The sequence below is a fragment of the Baudoinia panamericana genome, assembly GCF_000338955.1.
Source record: "Baudoinia panamericana UAMH 10762 unplaced genomic scaffold BAUCOscaffold_14, whole genome shotgun sequence".
Taxonomy (NCBI): Eukaryota; Fungi; Ascomycota; class Dothideomycetes; order Mycosphaerellales; family Teratosphaeriaceae; genus Baudoinia; species Baudoinia panamericana.
Window position 1 is genome coordinate 37,836 of NW_006911270.1, and position 19,831 is coordinate 57,666.

The window sequence follows — 19,831 nt, forward strand, 5'->3', positions numbered from 1 at the left end:
ACGTAGCATAGAAGCGTCGAGTGCTGTCTTCGTTGAACGCTTTTACCCCCCAGTTCCAGTTCGGACGATATGGACGCCACGATGTCGGACGATGAGCTACTGGCCATTGTAAGGATGCTTCTTTGTCGCCTGCACCGAAGCATACTGATACCCATATTAGCTGCGGGTGAACCTTCGAAATGCTGCCTCAACGTTCGGCAAAGGCACGCCGCCCTATGAGAGTATACGAACGGTCATCGAGGAGCATCTTAAACACTCGACCTTCAGAGGTGCAATATCCAACGAGCTATGTGCTTCTCGTCACCCGGCAGCTCCACGAACCCAGGCCGACAGACAGGTCGCTCAGCCTTCCAATACCACCTACACGCTGGCGTATCGTTCAAAGCCGGCGTCCTAGCGTCTCTACGTTAACCAGGCTTGTTGCGTTGTCTTGCTTGCCACGTGAGGCTTTTAGCTAGCTTGCACAGGCCGCTCTACGGCACACTCTATGTCCATTCATGATGTGTTCGGCACAGCGAGGTCTATTGTCTTCGTTGGCTTTTCAACACCGTCTGTCGCTTCGAGGCACGCACTGCACTGGACTGCATTAACACCGATCGCCGAACTATCTCTGCTGCAAGGCAAAAAACACCGCCTGCTGCTGATTGCGCGCGTGGACTTCATCCGTTCCAATATGCATGCTACAGTGGGTACTGGAGACTCTAACGCAGCTTCAACCTCTCATATATGTAGGAGACAGCCACCTTGATGTCTTTTCTCCTCCTCAAACACGCCTTCAGCATGACGGCCCAAGGCTCAGGGGTCAGTACTTCCACTAAAGCAGCGCCTATGCTGCGAACCCCAAGCGCGGACGACGATGAAGACCCATTTGGTGACTTGAGCAGCTAGCAGAGCGCGAAGCTCACAATCCGTTTCGGGATGCAAACGACGCCACTGCGACTGGATCAAGCGTGCCGGTATCTAGCGAGCGTCTTCCAGGCGAGCGCAAGCTATTGGTGGTCTCCTGGTAGGACGCTGTGGCGCGGTCCCGGAAGGCCCTAGCTCCTGTCGAGAACGATGATTAGCATCCTATGAAGCGGAAGGAGGCCCACTAGGTGCAGAAGATGTTGTGGGCCTTTCCCTAGCCTCTGCTGATGCAGCCAAGCCCCGAATTGCCGAACAAGTATCTACCCTTACCGATCATTCCGAGAAGATCGTGGCCTCGAAGAAGTGGCAGGATTCATCTACGGCAGTAGTAGACCGGAAGCTGGACAGTATGACCTCGGAGGAGGCTGACATGGCATGTGGACACTGATGGCACGCTTGGCACCCCAAGTGATCGTTCCGATCGCAGCGAAGGTGCTAGGCTGGTTCATTGCTACCGCGGAAGGTCCTGGAGGTGTATGAAACTGGAGCGTAGAGCCATGTCAAGCAGGTAGAACAAGCGATAAAATGCTCAGAACTTCTCTGGCACGTAATCAACGCAATAGCCGTAAGTGTCGGCGTAAGGTGGCCGAGCCTATGTCTGACGGCTGATATGGCTACTCCGTCGTCAGTATTAGAAGGCGTCCTACAGAGTTTTGGAACGACACGACACCCGCCATGGCGGATCGATCCCGAGAATGTCACTTGTACTGATTGTACCAGATTCTGGAAGAACGTCTGTTTCTCTGTCCGCTATTCCCCAGACGAGATATCGATCAAGTTACCTCTGAACGGTCATTGTTGTCGTATTAGTGGTACCCTTCAGACTGTGAACTGGTTCAGTTCTATCCAGCATCTGGATACACCATTCTACGAGACCATCTACCGCTTTGTGTCACCGCTATCTGGAAATCCCGGTAGCTTTCACGAGATTTCGGGCACTTTGCTTCCTTAAGAAGAAAGGCTTCAACGCCTGGTTGAGGAAAAGCAGGTTTGCGGGTGCTAGAAGCTGTTGCAGTGTCCAGCCGCGTGAAACCCATGAGCTACGCTCCGGATCCGCTCGAAGAGTGATGTGGTGCAGGTAGACGAAGCATAATCCAGCCCCTTCATACCATGTGTACATGCGGTTAATAGCTTCACTGAGCTCGACACTACTCTTCTTACCATCACAGCAGGTATCCACCCAGGCGCATACATGGCCTCTTTCGCGGGCGAACGCAAAGAAGTCCTCAACCTTCCGGTATCCTTTCCGTAGTGAGGCAATCTAAGAATTCTCCACATCACCACAAGACAGCTCTTAGTCGTCCTAGCGGTGGGACAGTACTGCGTAGCAAGTATACTGAGCGTCGCGCTCCTCAAGTCTGAAATGTTTTGGTATCCAGCATCTCTCGCTTGCAAAGCCCCCCAAACCATCGCCCACCAAACCATCACATTCATGATGTCCGAGTACTGCAGAACGGCCTTTTCCTGCCCATGACCACTGCCACGCGGCGTGCCTCCTTCGAGTCTGCAGTGTTGCTGTCGGTGTGATCGAGCGGCCGGCTCGCCCTTTGCGCGAGCCGGGAGCCGCGACGGTGCTCTCGGATCGTGTATTCGAAGTCTCGGTCTCGCTCTAGGCGGTACTCCACCCGTGCTCTTCCTCGCATTTGTCTTGTGCGCGCCATTTCCACCAAGTTGTATAAGGTTGCGAAGGTTTCGTGTAGCAAAGGCTTTGTTGAAAATATCCACTTGGAGCCAAGAACGCAAGTAACATGTGGCTTCGTTGAGTGAATCATCGCTTACAAGCTTAGTTCGTCCACGGACTCGCTCGTTAACAGCCTCGTCCAAGTGGTCAGTCGCGGAAAGCTGAGACTTTCCTAAAGCGTCTGAGGACGGCGAGTCTGCATCGATGTCGAACTGACTGCACTCAGAGGACTCCCAAGGTACACCGACATCTTCAGCCGTGATGCTAGGCAAGTGAGTAACTGCTATACGAGATCACAGATCCTCATCGATATCAATCTCGGCCTCATTGGTCACTTCCGGTGGCTGACTCGCCATCAATGCCTCTTCCCTCTTCGCCCCCTCGGGCCCCGTACTAGCCGCCACGAACCCCATAGGTGCCCTCGCTTGCCTCTCCAACTCTCTCATTGCATCCGCCTTCTCACCAGTCCCATCCAAAACCTCGCCTTCAGCATCTGCGTCCCCATTCGAACCAGCCTGCATAGCCTGCTGCCGCGCAATGGCCTGGCTGGCAACGAAATTAACGTCCGTGTTGAACCGCGCCTGCACGGATCGCTTGATCCGCAGCATTTCTTTGAAGGTGTCCTCATTGCCGTGCTGAACCTCGAAGCTCTCCCACTTCCTCCAAAACGCTGCCTCGACCCTGGGGTCGCAAAACTGGCTCGCATGCCCGTAGATCGCCCTCGCGCGGTCAATCTCTCCCAGCCTCCGCTCCATCTCCGCGAACTTGACACACATTTGCCCGGCCTCCTTATCTGGCAGCGCTGCGATGGCACGCTCGTAGATGGACCGGGTGGACGGAAGCCCAAAGTTCGAAGCGGACTTCGTGATGTAAAACTCAAACATCTCCATCCGGTCCTCGTCCGCTACGGCACGGGTGGCACGCTCATAGATGCGCATGGCGTGCCGCGCTAGGCCTCTTTCTTCCTCAAGGGCGCCGTACATGAGATAGAGGGTCTTAGCGAACTTGGGCGGACAGTCCTCGACTGCTTGCTCGAACAAATCTCGTAGTCGCTCAATGGAGATCTTACGATCCACGGCCTTCGTGAGGTACAGATTCCAGATTTCGAAAGCGACGGGGTAGGAGAATAGATCCAGCCCGCGCTCGTAGATCTTGAACGAATCCTCGTGGTACCCGTTCTCCTCCAAGAGGTTGGCGTAGTTCACTACCGTCTGTGGAGTGGCAATGCGGAGCTCGAAGATGCGTTCGTAGACTTTCTTCGTCTCGTCCAAGCTTGACACAGACTCAACCAAGTCGACGTAGAACGACCACAGCTTCCAGCTCTTATGCACTCTCTGCTGCGGACTCAGCGTCTCGTCGAAATAATCCACGTTACTTCTTTTCGGCGCTTTGGTCGCCGTGGCCATTATATTAACAGCTTGGTCGAAGTTCTCATTCCGCAACTCCATCTCCGCCCATTCGGTCCACATCTCCGCCAGCTCGGAGACGGAGCGGTAGGGTACTTTGACCGCTTTCTCCAAGATTATGCGAGCGGTCGATAGATCGCCACCCGCTTCGTAAAATTTGGCATAGTTGGTCCAGAGCTCGTGAAAGCGGCCTGCGGCTTTCTTAGGATTGATGGCGGCGATGGCATCTGTGTACGTTTGCACCACCATCTGTTTGTTGTCGCCCCAAAGTGCCACGCGCTTCTGCCACTCACTCACGTTGTGTGGATTCTGCCGGAGAAGGACATCGTTGACTAAGAACGGCCGCCGGTCCATGAGTTGTTCGAAGCGCATCATGCGGATGTCCAAATCTAGATCGGCGTCGTCGTTGCGTTGGCCTTTCTGTTGACGCGTCGCAGACTCCTCGAGTTTGATGCCTATGAGCGCCTCTTCTGCTTCGGCGTAGGTGTCAAAGACAACGCTGAAGTCACGCACGGTCATGACAGTCGTGATGGCCTCTTCGAAGATGTCACGGGCGCGCTCGTAGGTGCCCAGGTTGATGTAGTATCGTGCCAGCCCTACCCACAGAATGCCGCGTTGGTCCGGAAAGCGCTGGAGGCCGGAGCGGATGATCGCCTCCACCGCGAGAGTCGTCCCGTCCAGCATTGGCACTGGGTTAGGTATCGCCCTCGCATGGTCGATCAGTACTTCAAGCATTTCAGTCCAGTGCTGCAGTGGGCCCTTCGCCTCCCTTGACTGAAAGCGCGGATTGTTCAGAATCTCAATATACCGCTGCACAGCTTCTTTGTACTTCTTCTCGCGCACCAGCAGATCAACAAACTCCTCCATGTGCTCCGAATGGATCTGCATATACCTCCGCCATATCCTCACCGCCGTCTCTCCACCCGCCGAATTCGCGAAAGGCCGGTACAGCGCCCAGATGCGGTTGTGCTGCGTCAGGGGTAAGGACCGCAACGCCCGATCGAAGGTCCGTCTCGTGAAGGTCACCAGAGGCTGCTGGCAGAGGAACTCAAGATACATCTCCCAAATGCGCGGCATTTTGTTCAGCAGCACTAAGGCGCGCTCGAACAGCGCATTGACCTTTTGAAACTCCACCCTGTGGTTTGACGGGCTCTTCCCCTTGAGGTGTTTCGTCCGGAGCTCGAGGTACAGCTTCCACAGCTTGTAGCTTCGTGGCAGTGCCGTGACTGCGCGTTCCAACACGAAAGACTGCTCCAAGAGTGTGCCGTACTGTCGCTTGAAGTTCGCATAATCGAGCCATGGCTTGATACCACCGGGGTTGCGCAGAATGTCGTTCTCGTAGATTTCGTCACTGCTGGCGATGAGGTACAGGTAGGTCTGTTGCTGCACCGCCATGTTCGCGTTTGATGCGCGCTCTGTCGAGGGTCTGCGTGAGCCTGGTCTGGACTTCCCAAGCGTGACGGTGAAGGGTGGAGTGAGTCTGCGCAGTAGCTCAGCCGGCATGATCCGAACGACCGCACGCGTGCAAGTGAATGCGCCGTGAGGTTTGACGGATGCCAGAGCGAGCAACGGCCGCTGCAATGCACAGATGGTAGAAGGCGAAACATCCGCTGCGTTTCAGCCTTGCCAAGAGTTCGCATGACTCGAGCGTGTATCAGACGGGTAGTTCCTAACATATCCACTCCGATCTTCCGACAACTGCCAGCACCTCGACAGTCCTGCTGGCATTGCACCGACGAAGGATGATACTTGACCCTTTACGGTGAAGTCATGAGCAGGCAAGGTACCGGAGGGAACCCGTAGGCATCCCAAGGCGCATCACACGTAGTCCAGAACGGGAAGTCCTCGCCATGTCGGTCTGGTCCGCACAACAAATCAGTATGCGAACATTTCGATCAATACTCGGGCAAGGCAACAGCTGCTATTACAAGTATGCCAAGCCAACCGTAATCTCATTTCGCGAGTTCCACGTTTTCCGAGATATCCCAGAACTACGCAAACATCGCCGGCAGTTGCTGCTCGATGGCAAGTCAGTTGGGCTTGTGCCGACCATGGGAGCCTTACATGAGGGCCACATGTCACTCGCGCGTCAAGCGGCCACCGAAAATGATGAGGTCTTCGTCTCAATCTACGTTAATCCCACCCAGTTCGGCTTAAACGAGGACCTGGATAGCTACCCGAAAACATGGGACGCAGATATCAGACGTCTTACCAAACTCGACGAAGAGCTGGCGCAGTCAGGTAAGGGTAGAGTAACCACAATCTTCGCTCCAACGACAAAGACCATGTACCCTACGCTTCCACCGGACTCCTCGCTCCCTGGCACCGGCTCCTTCGTCACAATCACACCACTTGCCAATCTACTGGAAGGCAAAAGCCGGCCGGTCTTCTTCCGGGGCGTAGCAACAGTTTGCATGAAGCTTTTCAATATTGTGCAAGCCGAGCGGGTCTACTTCGGACAGAAGGACGTCCAGCAGACGGTCATAATTAAGCGGATGGTCAAGGACTTCCATCTGGACACAGCAGTCCGCATCGTGCCCACCGAGCGGGAGAAGGACGGCTTAGCGATGAGCAGCCGGAATGTGTACCTTGGTCAGCGTAGACGGAAGGTCGGCATTGTGCTGCATCAGGCACTGCGGGCGGCAGAAAGTGCGTATGTAATGGGAGGGCGGGGTAGAGATGAGATGTTGGCGTTGGCTTGGGATGTCACAAACAAGATGAGTGAGCAGCAGGATGGGTTAGCGGCGAGTGAGAGGGCCATGTTCGAAGTCGACTACTTAAGCTTGGCGGACCCCGAGACGCTCGAGGAGGTGCCGATGGTGGATGAGCAGCGTGGGGCGGTGTTGAGTGGCGCTATCAAGATGCTACCGCTTGAAGCTGTTAACCACGGCGAGATACTTGGCCTGGGTGGCGACAAGGTGGCAGTGAGACTCATCGACAACATCGTACTACAGCCAACTGATACTTGAATGACTGGGTGGATGCATCCCGCCTTCCAGGAACACAGCCAGCACTCTCCGGTCACCACGAAAGCGCGCCGAAAACTGCATTATTTGAGAGGGAAGTGCGGGGTCTCGACAGGCACCTCACCACGTTCTACCGAACAACTTCGAACACCGCACTTTCATGGCTGATCTACCAGGTCCGCCGAATGCCGGCGATGATATCGTCATTAACCCAGTCATGCTCTACGACGAGACCAGAGTCGTCGGAGCAGCATCATCAGGACTCTACCCCTGGCTCGTCCAGCTGGGCAAAGACCGTGGCGGGTGGTACCTACCGTTCGCGTGGGAGAGATGGCTGCCCTCATCCTGGCTCGCAACCCGCACTATTAAGCTGGAGCTTCAGAACCTATCCGCCGGTGAAGGGCACCCAGTCTATGGCTTTAGCAGTGGAGACTATCTCGAAGTTGCCTTGGTGGAGGAAAATCAGGCTTTGGTGTTTCGCAGTGAGAGGTACGGTGTCCCACTCACATGGGCACTGTTGCTGCACGAACTCCCTCCCAATCCCAACGGCAAGCCACGGACACTGGTGCACTTAAGGTTCAGGGGCAGGATAGCCGCTACTGGCTGGCAGAGGATGATAATTGTACGGTTCGGGGCTTTCATGGACCATATCTCCACAGCGCCGATGCTTGCTGGGCTTGCAGATCGGGTAGAGAGGCCGCATTATGCATGACCAAGTATCGACGGATGAAACGATGGCGGCTGAGTCGAGCTTCAACCACTTTTCGCCACCTCCGACTGCATTTCCGAGTCCACCCCGGGCGGTTTCGTACCGGTTTCGACGTCCGTCACTCTCGCAATCGAATTGCCACGGCTGGCAGCCATCGCCATCTCCGGATGCTCCTGCTTGAGGCGTGCAAAGTTCTTCTCGGCGTCCCACACCCACGGCGAGTCTGCTTCGAAGAGTAGGTCCACCTCCTCCAATGTCCGCTGGTTCGTTTCCGGATAGAAAGCCCACACCATTGGGATGCTGATGACGTTGCATGCGCCGAAGATGTACAACGTCTTCTCGCCGATGGCATTAAACATCACTGGGCACAGGAGTGTAAGCCATCCGTTGCCGATAGACCAGCCTACGACACCCCAAGCGTTACCCTTGGCTCGGACTTCGAGCGGGAAGATCTCGGCGGGCTGCCAACCTGTTAGCACCAAACTCATCGCGTATGAGTCTAAAACTTACGTATAGCCATGGAACCGTCAACCAAGTTGCACCAAATACAGAGGTGAAGATGTACACGAACGACGCGGCAGCGATGCCGTACGAGCCAGCTTTGGCCGTCTCGCCGGCTGCTGTAGCATTCAGACCGAGGCGAGACATTCCGCCTGCAAGGAACATGGCAAGGCCCTGCCCGACTGAGCCCCAATACAGCGTCTTTCTGCGGCCGATACGATCAAGCGTAAAGACACAGATGAGCGTCGCAAACATGTAGAAGATGTTGTTCAGCCCGGAGATCCACTGGCTCTTCTCGCTGCTGAAGCCGGCAATGCGGAAGATAGTGGGAGCATATACAGTTACGCCTGCAATTCCTACCCATTCTTGGATGATCTGCAGCCAAATCACAAGCTGCACTCTGCGAGCGGTATGAAGCTTGCCGGAACCGATACCGAAGAGCATCGAGATGTAGCTGTTGCGGTTTGCGGTACTGCGTTCGTGAATGACGACGTTCTTGATGTCGTGGAACTCGGCATCGGCTTTCGCAGCGCCTTCAGCGTCTTCACCTCGCAGGCGACCGAGGATGTAGCGGGCCTCTTTGTCTCGGCCGACTTTGGCGAGGAAGCGTGGTGACTCTGGCATGATCCAGGAAACGGCGAAAAGGAACAGTAGCGGGATGATCTGGAAGGCAATCGGAAACCGCCACCGAATGGCAGAGTTGCCTCCATCGACGTAGCTCAAGCCGAACTCAAGCCAGTACGCCACTACTACACCGAAGATGTTGAGCGTAAATTCGATAGCAATGAATTGGCCACGAGATGTATGCTCGGCAGTCTCGGTGGCCCAGACCGGGACGATCGTATTCAAGATGCCTGTCCCTATGCCATTAACAGCTCGAGCGCAGATCCTGCAGGAACATCAGTCACCGTGATAGACATCGAACGTTAAACCATCTTACATCCAGTCGTGGTTCTGGGCGCTGCACTGCAAGCATGCGCCCACAACGGCCCAAGCAGCACCAAAGGCAATAGTGCGGACTCTGCCAACCTTGTCGCCCACCCATCCGCCCAGCAGGCAGCCGAAGAGCGTTCCAAGATAGTATACGGATACAATACCACCCTGAAGCAGGGAATTCGTTACGATAGGATCACCAGCTTCGTTAACGTATCCGAACCCCATCAAGTTGATATAGTCCGCCGCATTATTCACGCCACCCATCATACCTGGCGATCACGAGATGGCCCGGTCAGCTATGCCTTACACAACCGCGAGAGGCTCTACCTACCCTGATCGTAGCCGAAGAAGAAGATCGAGAGGCCTGCAACGCAGTTGATAGCCAGTAGGAGTTGCTTCTTCTCTAGCGTTTTGGCGATGCGCCAGCCGCTAAGTTGGTCCATGGCGAATGACTCGAGAAGCAGCGTACCTGGGCTTACCCACTCGCTGGAGGTGGGAGGCCGTACCCATTTTCTATGGCAACTCGTGTCACGGTGCTAAAGTCTTGTCATCCTCACCAAGTGGATCATCTCCGTCTCGAGCGTTGGGGAGGTCATACGGCAACGCGGCTCTCTGCCCGGCTCGAACGGGTATGCCGGTGGATCCGGGAAGTCTTGTCGTCGAACGCCAGCGGATCCCAAGCTAAGCTGAGTCCCGGGGTCTCCACACGGGTTGTGGGGCTATGTCTCCGTTTCAAACGCCGACATCGAAGCAGCTTGTATGCGGCATACCCGTAGTGCTGTTAGCAGCTCACTGTTGGGACTGACTACGGCTTATCCTGCAGCATTCGAACGAATGAGAGGCATCATTCACCGTGGCGCCTCATGAACTGAGCCTTGCTATCGCGCTCAACGTGGTGTCTGTCCCTTGTGAGACCAGATGTGCCGATGCGCCCTCGTTAGCAAGGTAATCAGCAGTGTATGGAAGCCACAGTATCAGGTCACGAACCTGGCAGTAACAGCATAGCCTTTACTGACAAGCAATGTTGAGAGAGGTAAGAGATCGGAGGTAGGCAGGTGGCCAGCACGCGGATGCTGCGTCGCGATGCCGTACGGTAACTATGGCGAACGTCCACAAAGCTCCTACATGTGATACACGTGACAGACTATCGTGTCCAGGAAATGTGACCCGAGACGGACGGTGTCCACGCTTCACTTACGATGCCCGGGCGGATACTCTGGCAATGAGTACAGGTTAAAGATGAAAGGCGTCAGATAGTATCGGGCCTTCATGGGAGCATCGCAGCGCCATTCGTGATGCATGAGCTGCTGGGCAGTCTTGAGGATGCGTAGGATCATGCAATCATCATGCAATCCAACTGTTCGTCAACACTCCGTCTTCTGCTTTGAGCCAAATACCTTACCATGCCACTGCTTTGTATGCTTGGGTAGATACATGCGATCATCGTTGTTGTAGGGCTTGGCATGGACCTCGGTAGACCACAGAGTAGTTGGAGGAGAGATCGATATATCCGTAGTGCATCCAATGGCGATGCTGCAATGCTGACCAGAATATGTTTCACGTTGAAATAATGGGACGTCTGGTACATATCGGCATCTATGTGGAGCTGATCCGAGTTTCATGCAGGTGCAGAGATGCGCCTGATCTGGTCTATAGTCTCCGCATCTCCACGCTCACGTGGTGCCATCTGCCCGGGGACGGCGCTCCTTCCCCCACAAACGCCGTCATACATGGCCTTTCAAGGTTTAACATCTAGCGATCTACGGCTCGATTTATCCGCGAAGATGATATTCCTCGAGCGCGAGGCCATTGGCGTGCTGTTTCCGTTCCTTACTCGGCTTCATCACATTCCCGTCTGACGAGCTACTCTTAACATGATCAAATATAATCTGTTCGGCCGCGGATGGCGGCTTCAAACAGCCATTATGGTTGGGTGCCAAATGGCTTTCATTTTGTAGGTTGACTACGACGGTGCTAATCGTTCGGACGATCTAACAGTCGAACAGGTTTGGCTACGATCAAGGTGTCTTTTCTGGACTGGTCGGCAACGAGGACTGGTTGAATACCTTTGGACACCCATCCAGTGCGCTTGAGGGCATTATTGTTAGCATTTACAACCTAGGCGCCTTCTCTGGATGCATCTTGGCCTTCATTTTCGCTGAGAAGCTCGGACGAAGATTGTGTATGTGGATCGCAATGGGTTGGATTGTACGCTTGGCGATGTCTCTCCGTTGCCGCGGATGCTGACTAGTCCAAGATCGTCGGCGCCATCCTACAATGCACTTCGTATTCTGTGCCGCAGATACTAGTTGCTCGATATATCACAGGTATTGGTACCGGCATTGAGACATCGACGGTATACGCCATCTTGAACTGATGGTAACGGCTCCGACTAATCACAGCCTGCAGGTTCCAATGTATCAAAGCGAGCTTTGCGACGCAGATCGCCGTGGTCGACTCGTATCCAGTGAGCCTTTGTTCGTTGGAGTCGGCATTGTAATCAGCTACTTCTTCGATCTCGGCATGTCTTTCGTGGGTGGGCAAGTCGCGTGGAGAGTGCCGATTGCATGCCAATGCATCTTTGCCTTCCTCGTCATCTTCCTTGTCTTTGGCTTGCCGGAATCGCCTCGTTGGTTATACGCGCACGGGAAGAACGAAGAAGCATTGCAAGTGATGTGCGATGTTTGGGATGAGCCGCCTGACGGCGAGAAAGTCTCAAAGATGTGTGTTGAGCTTCTTCGCTCTGACGGAAGGAGAGCCGTAGCTGACAATCGAGCAGGCAAACCGAGATTCTCGATGGTATTGCCGCTCAGCGCCAGACTGGGGAGTACAAATGGAGCCAGCTCTTCAAGCGTGATCGAGTCCAGACAGGCCGCCGCGTCTTTCTCGCCTACGGCATGCAATTCATGAATCAGGTCGGTGGCATCAACCTTGTGGTGTACTACGTCCCAACGGCGCTGCGCGATAATGTTCACTTGACTGGCATCCTGCCACAAGTCATCGGCGGCTGTGTTCAGACTATGTTCTTCTTCGGATCGCTGGTTCCAACCTTCTACCTGGACCAGATGGGACGACGTCGACCGATGATGTGGGGCTCCTTGGGACTTGCGATTAGCATGATGCTCATTGCAGTCTTGCTCAGCTTCAATACCCAACGAGGCTATTCGGAGCAGATGCAAAAGGCAACCTCCTCCGCAAGCGTGGCATTCTTCTTTACGTACATGTTCATTTTCGGAGCGTCGGCGAACTGCATTCCATGGGTCTACGTGCCGGAGATCCTACCGCTTCACGCTCGTGCGAAGGGAACAGCCGTTGGTATCTCCGCCAACTGGCTCTGGGTTAGTCGATGCTTTGGAGACTGTATGTCCTTGATACTAACGACGTTCCAGAATTTCGTTATTGTTATGATCACACCCACCATTCTGGGTAAGCTGAATTGGCAGGCGTACTTGTAAGTCATGAAGTTGTGAACTCGCTTAGACATGTGCTGATTCGATGCAGCATCTTCATGGCCACGAACCTTGCATTCATACCGCTTGTGTACTTCTTCTATCCGGAGACCTCGAATCTGACCTTGGAGGAGGTCGATGATCTGTTCATCACCGATGGCAAAAAGGGCTTGCATGCTTTGACTGGCCCGTCTCAGCCGGTGCAGGAGAGCTTCGAGAAGCACAAGGAGCATGACGCAGAGGACAATTATGGCGGCGAGAAACTTCGCGACGTGGGACCTTACCATGTCGAGGCTGCAGATGAGATCAAGGACGACAAGTCAGCATAGGACTCATCAGGAGAACGTACCTACTGATACGTATATGTTCGCCGTGCGCACGAGACGTACCACGCGGTGGAAGATCGAAAGCTTGAACGCTCCGGCCATATGTCCAGGTCGCTATCAGAGTATGTACACCGTGCACCCTTCGTTAGACTGCGTCGTCAAACAGACTAGTGCTGCTGACGACGCTATGCATATTAGTATCTCGTGCCTGCATCATGTTATCTCGCTATGCTAGAACGCTCAAACTGCAAAAGCAAACACGCCCATGGCGGCTACGGCAAAGGCACTGCCTGCTAGCCCGGCATCCATCTTCCTGACACCACCAGTACGGGTCGCACTGGCTGCGGCTGCAGCTGCAGAGGCAGTGGCCGATGTCGCAATGTTGGCCGCTGAGCTGGTGGCCATGCTTGAGGTCTTAGCCATACCTGAGCTGGTACCTGCTCCTGGGCCTGTAGCGGTCGCTGAACTCGAAGGCACTCCTGAGCTCGAGGCCGCCCCTGTGCTCGTAGCCACACTTGAGCTGGTGGCCGCGCTTGAGCCGGCAGCCACTCCTGTGCTAGTAGCCATGCTTGAACTGGTGACCGAACTTGAGCTGGTAGCTGCACTCGAGCTCGTAGCTGCACTTGACGCGGCAGCTGTGGCCAATGCGGAAGCTGTCGATATCGCAGCGGCTTGTCCGGGATGTTCTGCCGAAGAGACGGCCTGTATCTTCAATCCCTGGATCTGCGCTCCATCCGTCGCATATACGGCAACCTGCACGCTTGTCTGCGTGACGGGTCTGATCGTTCCGGAGGGTGGATTCGGGACGCCCGAAGAGATCAGCTGGGCGGCACCAGGAGGCGGCGGCGGTATGTTGAAGTTCGTGCTGAAGCCATCGGCGGATATCAGGTTCGCGTTGCACTGCGGCGGCTGGAGACTCGTGGCAGTGCTGTTCGCTGACTCGAGCGAGGCGATATTGAGCTTGCTATACTGCGCACTAAGTACGTTGTAATCATTTAGGAGCTGAACAGTGGCGTTACTATAAGCCTGCACGATGCCGAAATTCGCCGTATCTTGCGTCCACTGATACACGAGACCACCAGACATTACCGTCATTTGCGGGCCGTACAGCGCCTGGACCTCGTTGAAGTGACGTGGCTCTGGGTTGTTGCATCCATACTCGCTTAAGAACACTGGTATGGTAGTGTTCCCGAAGATCTCAACTAGCTGGTTAAACCCGGAGCTGGTGTAAGTAGCATCACCACACCAGCTGTAACTGTTGAGCCCCAGAAAGTCTGATCTCGAGAGATCAAGTCCGTTGCCGTTTGCGTTATTGCATTGAAGGTACGCCCAAGTATCCTGCAGCACTGGACGCACATCTGCAGCGCTGTAACCGACGGGTATCGTCCGTGACGAGTGCGCAGCGATGTAGTTCTTCAAATCACGCTGAATTGCTCGGATGTACGGTGGATTAGCTTGACCGGTAGTGACATCGTTGATAATCTCGTTTCCAGCGAAGAAGCCTAATGTGTTCGGGTATGATTTGAACGCTTCCACAACGTAGAATGTGTGGTTGAGATAGTTGGTTGTGTATGTTCCGGAAGGATTTGACCTATCCAGTGATTGACCAGACAATGGCGAGTTGACATCGATGAGCATGTAGATGCCGACGGAGTTGAATATGGATGCGCAATCGTCGTGATTGTAAATAGGGTCGACATTGTATACGCGGATGGTGTTCACCCCAAGCTGTTGCATGAGCGCAGCATCCCGCAGACATGCTGTTGCGTTGCTCAAAGGATCACCATTCCCCGTTCCATATGCGCCCTCTCCACCTGGCTGGTAGTCTATGCCTATAATTACGAATCGATTATGAGATACGGCGTTGATGAACTCCTGCTCTTGCACAATAATTGGGTCGACGGCGCGTACGGTGATGGCTGATATGCAGAGGATAAGCAATGCCTTCCAACGTACACGTTAGCACAGCCTACGTCGTACACACTCTGATCGCTTACCAAAAGCTCCATGCTGCCCAGTCTAACCGGTACCAACCAATGCCTATGTCCGCACCAGACCTGGCATCCCTCAAGCGATGTTGCCAACAACTGCCATTCCAGTGAGGATTAATGCAGCTGAGCTTGGACTACGTGAACATTGGAAGCTGCACCCTGTGTGGGTACAGTACGAGGCACCTCATCACCCCCGCCAGTCCATATAAGAGGGTGGAGTGGGGATGGTGTTCCGTTGAGGCTGCGGCTTGCCGCGGGCGGCGGAACAGGTTGTGCGCGGTCACTACGGTCGTCTAGCCACCAAGCCATGTACCAAGCATACCAACTACTGGTGTCGATTCGCTGGTGGTGGTCGGTCCATCATCAAGCCTGAGAACCCGCGGCGCTGGATACGAGGGCCGCCGCTGACGGTGCTCAGATACGGCCCGTGCATATACGAACATTTAGCCGTGGTCGCTACCAGACCGCTCTGCCGCTTCTACACTACTTCGTATTCTACTTTAAAAAGGCGGCCGCAACACGGTCCACAGGATGTAGCTTAGTCCGCTTGAGTATCTTCCGTGCGTCTTGCCGATACTAAGAGCTGCCTGTGCATATCAGGAATACGGAAATTGGAGAGCATGGCTTCGTTGCACGATTAGTGTACATTGCGGTGCGCCTTACGGCTAACACCTGCCTCATCAACTAACAGGTCAGGGTATCATGAACCATAGCTTGCCGACGCCTTACAAAGACGCTCAACGCAAGCCGAGCAGAGGAACGCCCCACATCGCTTCGTTCGACGTCTCGGAACGGCTCGTATTCATCGTTGCCTTTGAAGGCCTCTTGACCAGCGGAGGAACGAACGCTTGACAAGACCCCGTCTCCTAGACAAGATTCCTCAAGCCTCTGAACACCTTCTTTTCTGCTTTCGACTCCGCACCGTCTCTGTCCTTTTCCTTACCGGGCTTCATCTTGATGTTCTGGGCGCCGCCTAGACGATATGTTAGTCGAATGACATTGCGCGCGATGCGTGTACTGGCTTACCTCTCCCATACACCCTGACTTCACTGTCCGGCTTGATCTTCGCCTTCCGCTTTTCCTCAAGACTCGCTTCACTGCTGCCACCCTTGCTGCGAACCTTGCCAAGCTCCTCTTCTCTCAACGGCGCTGTCTGATTGAAGGTTACGCCCAGTGCACTGGAACCTCTCGAGGCAAGGCTGTCCTTTCGACTGTTGCCCGCTGGCGTTGGCTTCCAGGTTAATCCGGCCTCCCGGTGCAACACAGCATCGCTTGCTGAAGGCGACGCCGGCATCAACCCCCCTATGGGTGGAGAAGCCATCAGGCCCCCAATGTCGTTAGACGATCCTGGAATGACACCGTCAATATTTCGATGGTAGTGGCGTTTACTCGGCTCGCTTGCACTCGAGATGTAGGCATTGTCGGAGAATGCATTGAAGTCACCCATCGTGCTACGCGCGCCGTCCCGCTGGCCAAGAGCACCGCTCATACCATGTTCTGAAGCTGTGAAATCGTAGCTGTCGTCGTCTCCGCCCTGCAGGTAGCTGGGTTTGCTGCCACCAGGCCTGCTATTGCCAAGCACGGCATCAAGCTGGGCTTTGACAGACTCATACTCCATTTCGAGGTCGCTGTACCGTTCCATAAGCGCGGTGTGCTTCTTTCGAAGCTGGCTCAGTTTCGCTTGACTCTCGGCAATTGCCTGTTGCACGACCGTTTGGACGTCCGGACCAGGCGTCTGCGTTGCGCCACGGCGCGGTATGGATTCGCCTGTTTCATATTGAGCTTCGAGCTCGGCGACCTTATCGGCGTATGCTCGGCGTGTTCGTTCGTTCTCGTGTTGAAACCGCTGCACTCTCATCTGCAGTGCCTCCTTCTCATGCTGCAAGATTTCAAGCTCACGTTTTGCCTGGTTCATCTCGAACTCATGGTACTCGTACTCACGAATCTTAGTCTTCGCCTGGTGAAGTTCCTGATCGATGTTCTGCAAGTTCTCAAGCTCGCGCTTGACGATCTCGAGTCGATGCGTCTTCGCCAACTCACGCTCTTCAGTCGCTAGTAAGACATCGCGATACTGGCCAATTTCTTTGCGGAGCCGCTTGAGCTCTTCGGCATCAGCACGCCACGTCTCCTGCTCTTTCCTCATCTGCATGAAGCGCTCGGTCAGGTTCGCTTCGAGGTTGGTAGTCTGCTTGCGCGTAAGGGCGGAATCCTTGACTGTCGCTTCCCTTGCATTACGTAGCTGATCAAGCTGCACCTTGAGTGCTCGATTCGCGTTGATGAGGTTGAGTGTCTCAGCTTCAGCTGTTGCATCTTTGACGTTTTTGCGCATGAGCTGGCCGATATGCACTGAGTACTGTGCTTTATGCCAGCGTTCAAAGTTGAGGTCGTTGCGAAGCAAAGTATTCTCGCGTTGCAAGTAGGTAAGGTTGGTCTGCGGTGGAGACTCCTCTCTGTCTTTTGACGGAAGTACGTAGCTAATGTTACTGGGGTGCGGGAAATCATCAAGCGAAGGCGATGCGCGGCTGGGCCTGTGTCGCGACCGCGGCAGAGACAGCACGCTCTCGTCTTCCGATTGCATCCCACTGGGCCGATTAGGGCTGTCTCCGTCATCCACACTGGCAGCTACGGCCGTAGACTGTGTGTCGCGCCAGCTGTTACCAGAGCGAAAGCTTGCATGAGAAGGGCTTGGAGATAGCGGAGGCGGGAACTTGTTCGCAAGACTGGGCAGTGACGGCACGTGTGGGAGCTTGCCTGTCGGTGGCGGTCCTGGGCTTGGTAGTGAAGACAGCTTGGCGCTGACACAAAGTGATGTACACTCGGCGACGACATCAGCTGGATCCGCTTGTGTCCACTTGGGATCCGCGAACTCCTCGTCGATAACGTGGTTGTAGAAGTTTGGGTGCAATAAGTGCACCTGACGATACTGTTCCGAGCGGGCCCGAATGACGCCCTGGTCAAGGTCAAATAAATCAGCTCCAGGGAAGTCGATGTCCTTGAGGTATCTCCTGGGCTTCCGTATATAGCTCATGAAGTTTAGCGGATACATGCCATACAGGTACGTGAAGTACGTTAGAAGCTCGGGTGGTGACGTCTCCACCGTATCTTCCTCTGGCCTCGCCACCTCCCAAGCATGTTCTATCCCGATATCACGATGGTCATCCAGGGATCCAGACGGAACACGGTCGTCAGTTACCGTGTCCCTCTGCGCCTCGGTGCTCAGCGGACTGAATCGCTCCCAGCACAGAAAGCGGCTGTAAACCAAGAAAAGCCGGGGAAGGTGCGGGCCTAGTTGACCTGGGATGTGCGGCAAGAGCATGATCAGCGCATTGAGTGCCACCGAGAGCACCGTAACCGAAGTGTCGTTCATTAGACATTTGAGTATGTCTTCGACCAGTGGAGTATCGTTCACAAGGTAGAGGTGCGGCGTTTGATAGCGTAAGAAGGAATTCAACAGCGTCAAGCCTTGAATGCGTTTGTCGCTGAACAGAATGAGGTCATCTATGCGGTGAAAGAACTCTTTGGGTTGCCTCCTGCCATACGAGACCAGGACAACCTCGACCTGCTGCGCGATCTGAGCATTTTCGGGAGCAATGAGCGGATCTTCGTCGGTCACACCACGGGTGCGGGCCTGGTATATCTTGAGCAGGTCAGTCATCAGCCTCGTGGAAACCTTCGAACGCTGTTGTCCTGGGCTTTCATGGTCGCTGTTGACCATCACGCTGAGCAGGAACTCCCTAGCATCTTCGAGCGCTGCCTTGCGACCAGGTGTCGTAAGGACGGGCTCAACTACGAGCTGCCACCATCCAAACAAGTCCGTGTCGTCCCTGATCACAGGCCGTAGCTCTCGTAGTACGCCCACAAAAGCACCATACTTGGCACGGTTGTCGCCCACATAGCGCTCCCAGAAGGTCTTCAGCTCGACATTGGCATGGCTCGACTCATCCTCACTGATGGTGCCCTCGTGCTCCTCCACGAAGCCCTGTAGTAAGCGTCGTGACTCGGCGGGCAGTGACAACGGAATCTTGGGCGCAGAGAACTGCGCCTGCAGCGCTCTGATGGCATCCTTGATCGTCCTGGCGCTCATGGTAGAGTGCGTTGGCCGAGCTTGAACGGATCAAGCAGCTGCGGCATGGGTAAGTTCAGGTACCAGATGCACGCGAAGTGATCTCTCTCACGGCTGGGACTAGTGCTGACTTGCGATCTGAAGTGTTTCCGCTGCTATCTCCGACATGGTTATCTGTATGGCGGCATCTTTGTCAAAGGTGAGGATGTTGGGAGCTTCAGATCACATGCAGGATTGCCATGTGATTGGTGTGGGAAAATACAGCAGCACGTACTCTGGTCTGAAGAGAAGCGTGACAGCGTGCAGTGAGGGTGACGAAAAGCCCTGAACGTGGGATTCGAGGTGGCCGTTCTCTGGCCCCACCCTCTCACTTACCTGGTGGCAGTAGTGGGCGCCGCAGCGGTCCCTCGTTTTAGGAAGTAGTCAGCATACGCTGATAAGGTGCCGGCGGGCTAAGCAGCACCAATATCAAATCATTGTCAGAAAGGCCGGACAAAGCATCAGATGCGGTCGGGGCGAGAATCTGGCGACGTCCGCAAAGAACGCAACGCTTGGCTCGAGCTTGAGCGCCATGCGGTGATCCCTGCAAGCCCTACGTCTACGTCTGCCCTATCACGACCAGGATCATCCGACAGATGCCGCGTGCCTGACCAGGTTCTACCCACGCAACGTTAAGACCTTTCATCTCGGCTCACTATCGCAAAGCTGGGACGCCTGAAGCAACCTTGTCATCCTTCCTTATCTTCTATACAGTAGGATGGTCAGTACCTGGTTGAATCGCCCATGCCGCGTCGCTGGGACTGCCAAGGGAGGACGCTAGCCGTTAGATCTACGCTGTAGCTGTGGATCAGTCACAAGACGAACCCTACAGTAACGGCCTAGATCAGGGGGAGGACC

At 54.8% G+C, this 19,831-nt stretch overlaps 11 protein-coding genes across 11 annotated transcripts; 6 read left to right on the forward strand and 5 right to left on the reverse strand.

Moving 5' to 3' along the window:
- Window positions 1-81: 81 nt before the first annotated feature.
- Window positions 82-397, forward strand: BAUCODRAFT_151940 (uncharacterized protein; the record flags this gene model as incomplete). The annotated part of the gene is made up of 2 exons (XM_007682896.1): window positions 82-108; window positions 161-397. 2 exons carry the CDS (start codon window positions 82-84, stop codon window positions 395-397), a joined length of 264 nt encoding a protein of 87 aa, XP_007681086.1.
- A 176-nt stretch (window positions 398-573) lies between these two features.
- Window positions 574-1,090, forward strand: BAUCODRAFT_38641 (uncharacterized protein). The gene is made up of 2 exons (XM_007682679.1): window positions 574-801; window positions 892-1,090. Exons 1-2 carry the CDS (start codon window positions 678-680, stop codon window positions 1,008-1,010), a joined length of 243 nt encoding a protein of 80 aa, XP_007680869.1. The 5' UTR covers window positions 574-677; the 3' UTR covers window positions 1,011-1,090.
- Window positions 1,091-1,804: 714 nt separating this feature from the next.
- Window positions 1,805-2,155, reverse strand: BAUCODRAFT_79674 (uncharacterized protein; the record flags this gene model as incomplete). The annotated part of the gene is made up of 1 exon (XM_007682879.1): window positions 1,805-2,155. A coding segment is annotated over one exon (351 nt), but the record flags the coding sequence as incomplete, so codon positions are not given.
- Window positions 2,156-2,455: 300 nt separating this feature from the next.
- BAUCODRAFT_295647 (uncharacterized protein) lies at window positions 2,456-5,668 on the reverse strand. The gene has a single exon (XM_007682897.1). The coding sequence runs from the start codon at window positions 5,494-5,496 to the stop codon at window positions 2,881-2,883; it is 2,616 nt and encodes an 871-aa protein (XP_007681087.1). The 5' UTR covers window positions 5,497-5,668; the 3' UTR covers window positions 2,456-2,880.
- Window positions 5,669-5,873: 205 nt separating this feature from the next.
- On the forward strand, window positions 5,874-6,962 carry BAUCODRAFT_79103 (uncharacterized protein; the record flags this gene model as incomplete). The annotated part of the gene is made up of 1 exon (XM_007682837.1): window positions 5,874-6,962. One exon carries the CDS (start codon window positions 5,874-5,876, stop codon window positions 6,960-6,962), a length of 1,089 nt encoding a protein of 362 aa, XP_007681027.1.
- A 157-nt stretch (window positions 6,963-7,119) lies between these two features.
- Window positions 7,120-7,671, forward strand: BAUCODRAFT_126538 (uncharacterized protein; the record flags this gene model as incomplete). Its single annotated transcript, XM_007682898.1, has 1 exon — window positions 7,120-7,671. The coding sequence occupies one exon, from the start codon at window positions 7,120-7,122 to the stop codon at window positions 7,669-7,671; it is 552 nt and encodes a 183-aa protein (XP_007681088.1).
- A 20-nt stretch (window positions 7,672-7,691) lies between these two features.
- Window positions 7,692-10,008, reverse strand: BAUCODRAFT_296126 (uncharacterized protein). The gene is made up of 4 exons (XM_007682899.1): window positions 9,437-10,008; window positions 9,110-9,374; window positions 8,179-9,058; window positions 7,692-8,129 (listed from the first exon to the last, which is right to left on the reverse strand). The coding sequence occupies exons 1-4, from the start codon at window positions 9,546-9,548 to the stop codon at window positions 7,713-7,715; spliced, it is 1,674 nt and encodes a 557-aa protein (XP_007681089.1). The 5' UTR covers window positions 9,549-10,008; the 3' UTR covers window positions 7,692-7,712.
- Window positions 10,009-10,696: 688 nt separating this feature from the next.
- BAUCODRAFT_97668 (uncharacterized protein) lies at window positions 10,697-13,144 on the forward strand. The gene is made up of 8 exons (XM_007682900.1): window positions 10,697-11,059; window positions 11,112-11,313; window positions 11,363-11,461; window positions 11,515-11,828; window positions 11,885-12,443; window positions 12,495-12,556; window positions 12,607-13,002; window positions 13,079-13,144. The coding sequence occupies exons 1-7, from the start codon at window positions 10,980-10,982 to the stop codon at window positions 12,881-12,883; spliced, it is 1,593 nt and encodes a 530-aa protein (XP_007681090.1). The 5' UTR covers window positions 10,697-10,979; the 3' UTR covers window positions 12,884-13,002; window positions 13,079-13,144.
- BAUCODRAFT_126542 (glycoside hydrolase family 72 protein) lies at window positions 13,121-14,889 on the reverse strand (the record flags this gene model as incomplete). Its single annotated transcript, XM_007682901.1, has 2 exons — window positions 13,121-14,824; window positions 14,878-14,889. The coding sequence occupies 2 exons, from the start codon at window positions 14,887-14,889 to the stop codon at window positions 13,121-13,123; spliced, it is 1,716 nt and encodes a 571-aa protein (XP_007681091.1).
- Window positions 14,890-15,447: 558 nt separating this feature from the next.
- Window positions 15,448-18,993, reverse strand: BAUCODRAFT_38652 (uncharacterized protein). The gene is made up of 2 exons (XM_007682680.1): window positions 15,898-18,993; window positions 15,448-15,844 (listed from the first exon to the last, which is right to left on the reverse strand). Exons 1-2 carry the CDS (start codon window positions 18,953-18,955, stop codon window positions 15,738-15,740), a joined length of 3,165 nt encoding a protein of 1,054 aa, XP_007680870.1. The 5' UTR covers window positions 18,956-18,993; the 3' UTR covers window positions 15,448-15,737.
- A 107-nt stretch (window positions 18,994-19,100) lies between these two features.
- On the forward strand, window positions 19,101-19,262 carry BAUCODRAFT_126544 (uncharacterized protein; the record flags this gene model as incomplete). Its single annotated transcript, XM_007682902.1, has 1 exon — window positions 19,101-19,262. The coding sequence occupies one exon, from the start codon at window positions 19,101-19,103 to the stop codon at window positions 19,260-19,262; it is 162 nt and encodes a 53-aa protein (XP_007681092.1).
- Window positions 19,263-19,831: the final 569 nt, after the last annotated feature.